The 13,732-nt window shown below is 46.0% G+C and overlaps 1 protein-coding gene across 1 annotated transcript in view; it reads left to right on the plus strand.

The window, feature by feature from the left end:
* AOX1 (aldehyde oxidase 1) overlaps positions 1–13,732 on the plus strand; it is a 504,603-nt gene that overhangs the window by 187,541 nt on the left and 303,330 nt on the right. Inside the window, exons 16-19 of the mRNA XM_086955224.1 lie at positions 3,871–3,960; positions 4,055–4,224; positions 5,811–5,937; positions 11,421–11,543. Coding sequence (XP_086811350.1) covers positions 3,871–3,960; positions 4,055–4,224; positions 5,811–5,937; positions 11,421–11,543 — 510 coding nt within the window. The remainder of the gene's footprint in view (positions 1–3,870; positions 3,961–4,054; positions 4,225–5,810; positions 5,938–11,420; positions 11,544–13,732) is intronic.

Raw genomic sequence — 13,732 nt, forward strand, 5'->3', positions numbered from 1 at the left:
TCATCTTCAAGACAAGCTAGCTGATGTTCTTCTTGTTTGTTTTTTCTCTGGACCAGCAAGGCTTTGCTGTTGGCACTGCAAAATGCTACCTATCAGAACTTTCAGTCTTTCTTCATTTGCCCAATCAGCCCTTTTTATTCAAGACAGCCATTGTGATTAATTTTGTTAATGGGTTTTCATATATGTTCCTTCTTGCTCCTTTTATTTTGCCGCAGTTGGACCTTAATTTGGTCTTTACCTTTGTGAGGTGTGCACCATTTAAGCCTATGGACAGTTGCACCCTGACAGTTTTGACCCTCAAGACATTTTTTTCTCATGTTCTGTCACTTCTGCATGGTAAGTAAGTGAACTGTAGGCTTTACCTGTACATTTGCTGTATAACAATGTTTTAACCTACATGTAGGTGCTTCAGATGTGAGGATACTTTCTTCTAAAAGTGGTGTTTAGTTTTTATGTGGGACAGTCAACACACTGCAAGCATTTTTCTCTTTGCCAGATCCCTCAAAGAGGAGGGGAGGCTGCATTTGTTGGATCCTACATGGGTTCACAATTAATACATTTATAGGACTAAGGAGCACAGGTAGAAGATCAACTCTTTGTTGGATTTGTGGTGTAAAAAAAAGAAAGATAGTTCACAAACTGAAGTCATTGGGGTGCATTGTCCTCTTCATTAAGCTGTGCTATGCAGGCGAAGAAGGTGCGTGCTGAGAGTCTTTAGTTTCTTCCACCATGGTGAAGGCTGCGACTAGGGCTCTGGTTATAAGTATTCTCCTGCAAAGCTGGTACAAGGGTGTCTGTCCACACCCTCACCAGGTATTATCCTGTTGACTCTCAAGTCCAACATGGAGCATCATTTCACATACTTGGTCCCGTAAGACTTCCTGGTGTGAGTCCACTCCTCCCATCCTTTACCTAAGGTGGGGTACTGCTTTGATATTGATGCCAAAAGTGAGAAATCCACTGTTAAAAGTGTCCATTAGAAGAACAAGTTATTTATCTTTGGCTGCGCTGTTTACGGTGGATACTGTTAACTGTATGCTCCTTGTAGCTTTCCCAGCTCCACGTTCTGTGGAATAGATTTCTTGTACATTATAAGGTCTCAAGTTAGACTTTACATCCTGCCAACATCTCAATTTGTTGGTCGCCCTGCATCTGGGTTGTAGAAATAATCTATTCAGAAACTGATGTGAGAAAGGAGGGTTGGTGCTTATGTGCAGCTTTGGGCCATTAGTTCCTGAGATGGGAATGAGCCACCACAGAATCGAATGGTGTTATCAGCTCGTATGCAGGAGCTCTTTTAGAAAGCTTTTTGGACCTATTCTGGTGCCTGGGAGGCTTCAAAAGTTGAGAAATGTATGGTTAAATAGAGTTCCCACCAGAAAGAGTGTTACTGAAGGTTAGTAACTTGATCATAAAGTGTGTTGGTGGAGTACCTCTTACAGAAAAACTATTTATGAAAATACTATTGCGAACCAAGACACGAAATAGCTGAACTGCCAATTTAAGGTTGTTGAACAGATACAGATACCGTTTAGAGGAGGGAATCAATAGACCATTTTATTCTCCAGGGAATGTTGGTGTATGCACATTTTACAGTTGCTACAACCAAAAGGATTAAATGGATGGTTAAAATGTTCATGCTTTTTCTATTGCTTTTGGAAGATACCATTATACAATAACACAACATACACATTATGTTTCTAATTGGGGTTACGCACTCCAAGTAACTATCAAAATTTTGTGTAGTCATCATTGTTGCACTTACCAACAGAAAGGACTGACTAGGCACAACAACCCCAAGTGCAGGCAGACACCTCCTCTAGGGTTTCTTTGGATAGTATGCATTGTTTTAGTGATGTCATGGTTCTTGTGATCAAGGGACAGTGTCCTGAAGTGTGTAGAAGTGTGTTTCATAAACACCTTGCACCACAGTGAACATTTATTTTTGAATCATTAAATTGAATTGAAAACTGAATAAGGACAGATTATTGAAGATATAACAGAAAGGAAATAATGAATACAATTCTGAAAGACATACCTGAATTACTCAGTTTTCTGAGGCATGTCAATTTATGGGTTTGGTTCAATAAAAGGTACACAGACAAGTCACAGCAACAAAATAATTGTTTGTTTTTCCTTTCAAATTCGTCTGTGCACAAGTTTATAGTGATCACAAAGTCATCTTCCAATATTTGCCATATTCTGGTGTGTTGCTATCCCATGTTTGCAGAATGTTGATCTGCAACATTTGAGATTTGGCACAACATTAGCATATTTATAGTATGTTGGAATGTAATAAAATGTTATATGAAGAATTTTCATTCTCACATTTTAAACTTTTCTCTGTGTGGATGTCCCATAATGCTGGTGTGGAACATTCCCATATTGGCAGTATGCTGATGTGTGATGTTCTTATGTTTAACAAATGCTGTTGAGCAACATTCTCATGTCTGCAAAATGCTGATATTTGACATTTCCATGTTTGCAGAATCTGATATGCAATATGTCAGTGGGCCGAAATGCAGCTGTGCAGTATGCTGATTTGTGGCATTTCCATAGTTGCAGTATTTTGATTTGAGTTACAGCAAACAAATGATGGACGGAATGCTGACAATGAAACATTCTCCCCCAGTCAAAAGATCTGGGTTAAATCCATCATTCTTTTGCCCACTATGCCACCCCAGTTTGGACCCAGCCATATGCAAATCAGTCTTGACCCTGTGCTCCATGAGAACAGTCCAGACTAAACTGCCAAGCCAGGTCTTCCCAGGACCGAAAACAAGCATCCTGGGACCAATTTCAGGGCATCTCACCCTTCTTCAGCCAGGCTAGCTTGAATCCAGTGGTACAGTGAGCAAGGGACCCACGTCTCGGCATTCCCATCCCACTTAGGGCGAAAAGTGTTACAGCAAACAAATGATGGACAGAATGCTGACAATGAAAACATTCTCCCTGAGTCAAAAGATCTGAGTTAAAGCCATCGTTCTTTTGCCCACTACGCCTCCCCAGTTTGGACCCAGCCATATGCAAATCAGTCTTTACCCTGTGCCCCATGGGAACAGTCCAGACTGAACTGCCAGGCCAGGTCCTCCCTGGACCGGAAACAAGCATCCTGCGACCGGTTTCCGGGTATGTCACCCTTCTTCAGCCAGGCTAGCTTGAATCCAGTGGCACAATGAGCAACGGACCCACGTCTGGGCATACCCATCCCATTTAGGGCGAAAAGTGTTACAGCAAACAAATGATGGATGGAATGTTGACCTGGCTTGGCAGTTGGGGCTGGACTGTTCCCATAAGGAACAGGGTCAAGCCTGATTTGCATATGGCTGGATCCAGACTGGGGTGGTGTGGTGAGCAAAAGAATGATGGATTAAACCCAAGTCCTTGTGACTGGGGGTGAATGCTTGCATTGTCCAGCATTCCGTCCATCAATTGTTTCTTTTGTATTTTGATTTGTGACATCACCATGCCTGTGGTATGCTGATTGGGGACAGTCTGTATTTGGATAGTTGTTGTGCAATCTTTTCCTGTTTGCAAATGGTATGTATACTTATAGTAGCTATGTGTGTGACACTGTGTACAAAATACTTCATGCAGCCCCAGTTAAAGGTTAATCGGTTAACAGTTGTGCTGACAGCCCAGTAGAACTGGCCAACCTAAAATAACCAAATGAGAACTACTGAGACTTGGTGGGTGATACCTTGAAGTTCCATTCCTGAGAATCCACAAGCCACCAGAGGTTTCCCATGGTCGTCTGTCAAATCCCCCCCCAACACGGCCCCAGCGCTCTTACCTGCACGGGCCATGGCTGTGCATTCTAACGGTGGTCTTTGTTCTCGCTGTGGCTAACATGATGCTTCCTCCATATAGGTGCCAAGTTACCATGAGCTACCGAAGCAGTTCATAAGTGCCCTGGAAGATCTACAGAGGGAGCCCCTACAGAGCGTGCAGGTCTACGAGGTGAGTGAACAGACATGCACATTGTTGTTTCCATCGGTCGTCTGATTTTGTTTGACAATCCGTTCTTCTTCCACTTGACTGTCCATGCATGCAGGACGTGCCACCTGATCAGCCTGCCCAGGATCCTGTGGGGCGTCCAATTGTGCACCAGTCTGGCATCAAGCAGGCCACCGGGGAGGCGGTGTATGTTGATGACATGCGTATGGAGGATGGAGAGCTCTTCCTGGCTTTTGTAACCAGCTCACGGGCTCATGCCAAGATTGTGTAAGTGCACCCTATGAAGGAATTGGGGGATAGGGCCATTCATGAAGAGTCTTTTGCAAAATGATTCACATTCAAGCAGTGACTGCTAAAGGCTGCATGCTGCATATTGCTTCCCTTGTACGGTTTTTGATAAGCCTTTTCCTTTGATTACCCTACACCTGCGTGTGTGTAGCTTTCTGCATCTTTTTATGTATAATACATGAATATTCATATGCAAAATTTATATTGGCAGTAATCACTCTCATTATTTATTTACCTTGTTTAAAAAAAAATTAAAAAAGCAAATGTCTTAAACTGTGGTCTCAGTTCCATTGAGTTCAGCGTTGATTCCAATAACAAATGTTGGGCTGCTTCCATTTTGTGTAGGGCACACATCCCTCACTGCCATAGCCTCTGATCACAGAGAGCTGTCTGTAGTATGTGTTGAGACGTATTTCTAGGCTGTCTAGCATGTGTGTTCTTGCACTGATCTGAGAGCTGTGTACAAAGGGGACTGATGTATGCGAGTGGTGTGTGGCATGTTGTGTTGTTGGTTTTTGTGCACTATATGTGGTTCATGTGTAGATGTAGTGTGCATGCGTGGTGTGAAAGTTCTGCGGTTGCTTGTCTGTTCAGTGTAGCTCACTGCAGAGATCAGCTCGGAAATGTGGCTTGTGCAATGGGCAATATTCTGGATGATCTTAGCAACCAGTGTAGTGGTTGTACAGGAGGCAGGGGAAACCAAACTGACTGCTTGAGAATTAGAGACCTCTTAGCATGGTGGTAGAAGGCAGGCCTACAGCAGTGAGAGGGGGGTTTGGTATTTATAGAAACATATGCCAAAGACTAGTTCAAACAAGAGGTGCTTGCAGAGGGTTATGGCAGTAGACCAGTGCTTCTCAATTTTGATTTTCAAAAAACCACTGAAGTCACTAATCTTTGTCAATATGATGGAACTGTCCCACTTACAGAATCATTCCACAGTGCAGGTTAGTACCAGCATGTAATGCTATACTAGCAATGCTCCCAGTGGTGGTTTTCCCCTGTTGCAGTATTTTCTCCTCATTATCAGTTCTGCATGTGGGAATAGGGACTAACACAGCAATATTACATGTTTCCCTCATTCTAAGCTACGAAACTCAAAATCAATTGTTTCAACCCCCCTGCACAAATTTCACGAGGTTTTACCTGGCTAAATGTATGTGCTTAAAACCTGTGAGGTCAGTGCGACATTTTGGTGCATCTTGTCTTGACAATTTAGGTGCGAAATCCCAGTTACGCCCAAGTTGACTTTACACGATCACTCGAAACAGGTACTTGTGACTTCGCTTCTTCTTTTGGATATACCTTAGCTTCAAAGACTCTTGGTCTGTCAAAATTCTATCTGTATCATAGTAAAGAAAAACAAATACAAATCTATTGAATATATCAGTATGGCAGTGCTATTACAACATGAGTAAATTCTTCTAAGCTGCAATGTTTACTAGCATCTCAAAATCTCTTGCAAATCCATCGCAGATCCATTTGATAAAGACATCTCACACTGCGTCTCCTATATGATGGTTTTACCACAGCCCATTGATGGAACCCTCTCATTTTAATCTAAGGTCCATGGATACAGTGGAGGCTCTTAGACTGCCCGGAGTGGTTGATATCATAACAGCTCAGAACGTTCCTGGGATCCATGAATTCAACTCTGAGAGTGGGAAAGAGATGCTGTTTGCTGGAGATGAGGTAAGGTAATGTAACATAGAGCAGAGACGCTCATGCAGCACCAGAAGAAAAACAAATAACATTTGTGGGAAGTAACAAAGGGAATCTAGAGATCAGGCTTTCATCATATACACCCCAGTAGTTTGTTATACTCATTTTTACTTTGGCCAAGCCTGAAAACAGTCTTCAGTGATCTGAAGAGCCAGCCTTACTTAGAGTCAGTGTTCTTGTAAGCAGCCATGGGCAATGGAAGAAAAAAAACTAACATTTAACTGCGATTTTGGACGGTGTGATGTGTGTCGTCGCACACTAAAAGAGTCGGTGCTCTACTTTCCTGGGTTAACCATACCAAAAACCAAACACAAATGAAACAAATTAAAAAACTATGAAAAGGATACACCACATGTACACTAAAAAATTAATAAGATTCAATCATAAGATTCAGCAACATTATTCCGAGGTGTTACTAGTCCAAAACAATCAGTGTGTTACAGCCAACGCGTTTCGTCCTAGAGGGACTTCATCAGGGCTGTCACAAAACAACAACAAAGAAAACATGTTCACAAGCACAGCCTGAAAATATTTTTGATCCTTAACAGTGCAACATGACACAACTTTAAAATAACACTATTAAAGGCGTATCACCACAAGGGTGAAATATTTATTTATTTATTTAAAACACTTGTATAGCGCGGCTGTCACCTTGCAGGTATCCTGGCGCTGGAAATAACTCCTAAGGTGGAAGGCAGTAGGGAACAACAGAGATAGGTAACCAGAGTTAACAATTAGGGGAAAAGCCAGGTTTTGATCCGCTTTCTGAAAGGAAGAAGTTCCGTTGTTTGGCGAATGTCAAGGGGCAGGCTGTTCCAAAGTTTTGTGGCTGCAACTCTAAAGGATCTTCCCCCGGTCCTGACCTTGTTGAATCTTGGTACTGTGACAAGGCAGGCTGTGGAGGAGCGGAGAGCTCTGGTTGGGATGTACCAGGTGAACATGGCTTGCAGGGAGCTGGGCCCGACTCCGTGCAGTGCTTTAAAAACAAGACAGTGATTTAAAAGCCACTCGCTGTTTCGTAGGGAGCCAGTGCAGCTCAGCCAAAGCCGCTGTGGCCGAAGATCTCCTAGTCCAGCCAAGGGCCAGTTTGGCAGCGGCCGTTTGAACTCTTTGGAGTCGGTCTAGCAGTACAGCTGGGGCCTCGAGCAGCATTGCATTGCAGTAGTCAAGGCGACTAAGAATAGTACACCTGACTATTAACGCCCGGGCCTGTGAGGGGAGAAGTGACATCATCTTGCGTAGAGAGCGCAATAAGGCCGAGCAAGTGGACACTGTTTTCGCAACCTGAGTTTCCATGCTAAGTTTGTTGTCCATCATGACACCCAGGTTGCGGACAGTGGTGACCGGCTGTGGCTTTTCCGGGGCTTCCGGGGGCCACAATTCGGCTGGGAACAGGCGGGGAATCCGACTTCCGGCACAGAACAGAACCTCGGTTTTGGAGGAGTTAAATTGCAGGGAGTTTTTGTGCAGCCAACCAGCTGTGTCTCTCAGACAGTCGTGAAACGATTCCAGAGGGATCGATTCTTCACCCTCCCAAGAGAGGATGAGCTGAGTGTCATCAGCGTAGTTTATGGCTTTTAGCCTATGGGATTTTATTAACGTGATCAAAGGTTTAAGGTAGACGTTAAATAAAATAGGGCTGATGGACAAGCCTTGAGGCACCCCATTGGGTACTGGGGAGAAGGGGGATTGAAACGGGGGAAGGGAAACAGCCTGCTTCCTATCCCGCAGGAAGGAATGAAACCAGAGCAGGGCGGTGCCGTCAACCCCGGCCTCCCTAAGTCTCTTCAGCAGAATCACATGATTGACCGTATAGAATGCGGCAGACAGGTCCAGCAGGATCAGGGCTACTGCCTGGCCCCTGTCTGCACGCATACGGAGATCCTCCATGGCAGTGAGAACAGCTGTTTCAGTGCCATGGACCGGACGAAAACCAAATTGTATTTCGTCCAGGATGTGATTCTGCTCCAGATGTTTAGAGAGACAAGAGCTCACCCAGCGCTCGGCAATTTTCGCCGGAAATGGTAGCAGGGAGTTAGGCCGATAGTTCAGTAAACACTCGGGGTTCAAGGAGGGTTTCTTCAGCAGTGGAGTAATGAGAGCCTGCTTCCAGGGAGCCGGAACAAATCCGCAGCGCAGGGATTGATTGCCAATCCTGCAGAGAGTGCAGAAGAGTTCCACTCCGAAAGCTTTCCAGATTTTAGGGGGCAAAGGGTCGAGAGGGGAACCCGAAGAAATCCCGCGAGCCAAGCTATCGAAGTCCGCCTCCAAAATGGGGGGGAATTCCCGCAAACAGTCCATGGGTTGGCACCCTGGGTTCACCGTATCATAGTCAGTAGTGTCAGCCCCGGGGCCGTTGAAACGGCCCAGTGAGGGGGAGGTGCTCAGGTTATGGATAATAGTGTAAATTTTGTCCTTGAAAAACAGTGCGAGATTGTCGCAGAGTGCTTGTGTGGGAGGGATTGTTTTTTTGGCAATAGTCAGTGTGGTTGAGGCTGTTAAGGATCTGGAAAATGCTTTTGGAGCTGTTGGCGGCTGTAACTATGGTGGAACAGAAGTAGGTAGATTTACATTTAATAATTGCAGATTTGTATTCAAAGAGTTTGTTTTTCCAAAGTAGCTTGTTAGTGTTGGAGTATCCTTGCCTCCATTTCCGCTCAGCCTGCTTGCAGGCTAATTTAAGGGCCTTCAGGGAATCATCGAACCAGGGGGCTGATGCTCTGCCCTTAGGCTTGCATCTTTTTAAGGGAACATGGGAGTCAGTAGTTGAGGATATCCTAGTGCAGAAAGCCTCGTAGTTGTCCTCTACTGGATTATAGGGGGAGAAGCTGTCATCTACTTGGAACACGGCACCAGTAGTTCTCAGCCTTTCCAGAGCTTTCCAATCTCTGTACATGAATTCCGAGGAGGTGCTGTGTGCCGGCATTCTAGCCCCCTTACTAGTAATATAGAATTTAAGAAGAGAATGATCAGTCCAGCCCATAGGCAGGATATCATTCAGGTGTACTAGCTGAGGGGTAGAGAAGATAAGGTCGAGTCGATGCCCTGCTTTATGAGTGGGTTCCTTGAACAGTTGTTGGAGTCCCACGCTTTCACAAGAGAGCAGTAGATTGTGCAGTCCAGTGTCTAAAATACCATTCGGCCAAAGGTTAAAATCACCTAAGATGATTAGTTTGTTGTGGGAGGTCGCCATGTTGGTGAAGGAGGTAAGTAGCGATTGTTGTTGTTGGGAGTTGAATATCCCCGGAGGTCGGTAACAGATAATTACTGTGAAAGTAGCTCCAGTGTGACTGTTAATGGTGAGGCCGAGGAGCTCGGTCCCAACGACCGGATCCATGTCTAAGGTGGTGATGAGCCACGAGGCTCTATAGATAATACCTACTCCACCACGGCGGCCTTTGGGTCTAGGGAGATGCAAGATTTTAAAATCCTGTGGACAAGCCCAGTCTAGTTCGATTTCACAGTCGGCGTGGGCCCACGTCTCGGTTAGAAAAAGAACATCTAAGTGATGGGTGTCAATTAGTAATTGAATTTTGTCGGCGTGCTTTGGCAGTGATCGGACATTAAGAAGTCCTCCCAGGAGCAGACATCTAATAGCGAAGTCATGCAGTGGAAAGGCAGTGTCAGTGAAAGTGAGATGACCTTCGTGCGCATACTCTCTCAGATTGAGCAAGGTCTCACGAGTGTAAAGCGGGGGGAGGACACAAGGCCTTGTGGGAAACTGAGCAGAGTGGCCCGCACTCGTCGCGTCCTGGTCGCGGACGGGCGCAGACGGGCTTGCCTTAGGCACGCCTTCGGCGTGCTGACAGCGCGCCAACTGCGCTCGTCCGCTGCGCTTCCGGGTGGAGAGCATTTTTATTATGAAGAGAGGAGGTAGGGGTGTGGTGTGTAGCGAGGGGCGTGGCCAATCGTCTCGTGGGCGATGGCGGCGCTGCGGTAGGTAAACACACAAACACACAAGTTTTAAAATCACAGGTGGTGCTCAATGGGTTTAAAATATGGCAGCAAGGTGGCTCCCGGCTTCCGCCTCAGGAGGAATAATAAAGACGCCTGCTTGTGGTTCAGCGCGGCGCTTTATAGTGCAAGGGGCGTGGCTTGTAGCGAGGGGCATGGCCAATCATCTCGTGGGCGATGGCGGCGCTGCGGTAGGTAAACACACAAACACACAAGTTTTAAAATACCACTATGTATGACGCAACAATGTGAAATTAATCATCTAACAACAGAAAATGCTTGATACAAGTTCATATATGCACCACATTCCTTCACAAAACAAAAAAAAATGAAAAAACATATTACAATAAATAACAATAATATAAAGAAGTTGGCCTACTTCTTACATTAATACAATTTTTCTACCATTGCTTTCATTCATTTCATACATGTCTCTTTCGCACCTAACTCTTTTTCAAGCAAATAATGTCCACATTTCGATAACAACCTCCATCAACATGAGTCCCTGTACACTGTCTGCCTAAAGACATTCAGCCTCAATAGTCACAGACATTGTTTTGTTATTATTTCAGAGACTCATGTTGTTGGAGGTTATTATCGAAATTTACCAATCTTTTGTGAAATGTGGACATTATTTGTTTGAAAAAGCGACGTGTACGAAGTGTTGGGGAAGTGGCCCTCTTTCTATATTAATAACAATTTATGGCATCACACAACAACATGTGTTCATATTTTTTAGGGGTTTACCTACCAGTATGTTAGGTGATGCTTCAGACCCTAATTGTCAATTAAAATTAATTGACAGGATTATTACATGATTGGTGTATGAGATGAGAGGCTAACACCTTTCTATTTTAGGAATACAGAATTCATTTTGGCAGGGGTTATGGGTATGAGAGAATGCACTCCAAATTTTTTTTTTAACTTCCTGCTACATGTCATTAAACTGGGGTCTTCCTAACTTGCATAACATGGGTAGAGTGGATGCACCTTATCGTAGTATGACATCAAAAATTCTGTCAGGTCTCTGTTTTTTATGCATCCCTTGTCTCTTTAGTGCAGAAGTACAGTACCTCTTTGGCGGAGGAAATTTTTAAGGACAATGCAGTATTGTGCTTACAAGGAGCCTTCTGAAGCCCACTAGAAAGAGCTGCTTAAGACGAGTCCGTAACTTGCATTAACAACTTTCAAAGCAAGAACCAGGACCAGAGCAGGCTCTAAGTGAATGTGCAGGCTCTCGATCAGAAGTGAGTGTAGGCTGCTACTTTATTTTAGAATCATCATAGCGCCTGTACATATGTGCAGTACACCACGGCCCATGACTGCTGTGCAGCACATAACAATAATTCACACAGGTCTCTGAATTATTTTCACCTACTGAGGACAAGGAGGAGCATGTGGCGGTTAGAGTTCTGGCTTCTATATTCATCACTCAAGAATCCAAGACCTTGTTTAGTGCCCTACATATCTAATTCTTTGTATATTTTCATTTGTTCAAGGTACTGTGTGTGGGGCAGATCATCTGCGCTGTGGTGGCGGAAACACCAGAGCTCGCCAAGCGAGCTGCGGCAAAAGTGAAAATCGTCTATGAAAACCTGGAACCAGTAATCATTACCATACAGGTCAGACAGCAACTAATAAAAGCATTTTTTTTCTGCAAAAATAGTGTGCATGAAGAGCGCTTAATGAAAACACTGGAAAGTGCATCCATTCTGCATAGACACATTGCCGTCACTTTTATAGTTTTCTGCTCCCTTGGGTGGCCACTGTAGCGTTCCAGTGGTTAGCCCTGAGGGGCGAATCACCGGAAGCACCACCAAACACTGTATCACTCTCTGGCCAGGCTCGTGGCTTCCGGTCCCAACCAGCAATCTGAGTGGCTGTGTGTTTGTATAATGCCGATATTGTAGGCTCCTGCATGTGGTCCCCTGGCCCCAAGCTTATGCTGGTATCTGGCGTTCCAGCTTTTCCCCAGCCGCGACACTGGCGACGAGGGTGGGATCAAGTTGATGATCCATCGAAAGAATAGGAACCACCTACCCGCAGTCACAGCGCCGATCGAAGAAGGGGCCTGACTTCGTCCGACAGCGCGGCGACGCTGGTCTGAAGCAGCCTGGTGAAAGCGGCAAGAAAGCCTGGCCATCGGACAACGTCAGCGCGAGTCCTGCCTGTAAGCCTGAGGGGACACCCCCGCGATCTGCTCTCGACGCCCCAGGCTCGGCAGAAGAGCTCCGCAGCAGATCTACCAGCGCGCACATGCACCCAGAGCAGAGAGGCCGCACCCACGCCCTGAAGCACGCGACCAGGCGCGCAGAGAGACAGGAAACGCTACAAGCCACACAAACTGCCCAAAAACGTGCAGATCGGAGAAGCCTGCAAACACTCAAAAGGCGACTGGAACATAGCATCAGAATCACGAAGGAACGGAGCCCAAAGATTTTGACAACAAGCCAAGGCTAATGCAAATAGCCAGTGAAGGTTACTAGTTACACAGAAAGTGCACGACAGGGCAGAACAAAGAAGGCTGGGAAACATCGCTGGTTTAAAAAACAGTCCCAATGTCAGGGGCAAGAGTTTCAGGGGCAAAAGTGTCAAAGGAGCCAAAAGAACAACAAACAAGCACTGGCGAACCCAAAACCACATGGACAGTCTGAAGCGGGAGTAGACACCCAAAAGAGAGGGCAAGGAGAGCCAAGCGCACGTCCTACGAAGCACAGAGTCATCCAGTGAGGAAGAACCATGTCGAACCCAGGAGGCGCAGCCCAGCAGCCAGCCGCCCCAGGAGGCGCAGCCCAGCAGCCAGCCGCCCCACTAGCAGTGACACACCCGGTGCATTCCCAGATTACAGCACTCCCACCATTCAGCGAACTCATCGACCAGGCCACAGCATCAACGAGGTGGAAAGTCTGGGTTGGCCACCTGAATAACTATTTCATAGCTACGCGAGAAACCGACGGAGCAATTAAGAGATCATTACTGTTACATTTTGCAGGTGACGAGATATATAAGCTTTTTGAACACCTCCCGAATACTGGTGCCGCCAATAACTACGAAGCCGCCATCACCGCGCTCAATGCACATTTTGACCCCCAGCTCAATCATCATTACGAACGATTTTAGCTGATGCAAGCAAGACAACGCGAGAGGGAATCAATGGACACGTACCAATCATGCCTCAGGGAACTAGCTAGCACGTGCACCGAGGACGACCAAGTTAAAGAAGTGACAGCGCAGCTCATACAGAGGTGTTGCAACAAGACGCTGCAAACGTTGATACTCCGCCAACCCCGGATAACATTAGAAGAAATACTGATCCTCGCCCGGTCACACGAACTTTCAGATGCTAGGGCGACGGCCATGGAGGCAGCGCTCACCTCACACCATGATCAAGCAGCCAGCGTCAAGACAGAGCGTGCCGACGCTCTCCGGACATCAACGCGAGGAGGAAGAGGAAGATGGCCGACGAGAACCGCACAACGGACTTCGTGTGGGTGGTGTGGCCGAGAAGAACACCCCCTAGAAAGCTGCCCGGCCAGAGGGAAGTCATGCTCAAAATGTGGAATTCCTAATCATTTCGCAAGTGTATGCAGAGGGAGCTCGCTGGGGAGAAGTACTACAGGAAGAAGACCACCGACAGGAGCGGTGAGAAACCTGACGCTGGAAGAAACTGCGTTGCAAAGTTCGCTCAGAGGCCCCAGTCGCTGCCCCCAACGCTCAGACGACTCATCTACAGAAGATGAAGACTAGTGTTATTTTGTGTCGTTCGCAAGTGATCTCAAGAAGAAGCGACGCCACAGCCAAAATGCAACAT

This window comes from Lissotriton vulgaris, chromosome 2_1, assembly GCF_964263255.1.
Source record: "Lissotriton vulgaris chromosome 2_1, aLisVul1.2, whole genome shotgun sequence".
In the NCBI taxonomy this organism is placed as follows: domain Eukaryota; kingdom Metazoa; phylum Chordata; class Amphibia; order Caudata; family Salamandridae; genus Lissotriton; species Lissotriton vulgaris.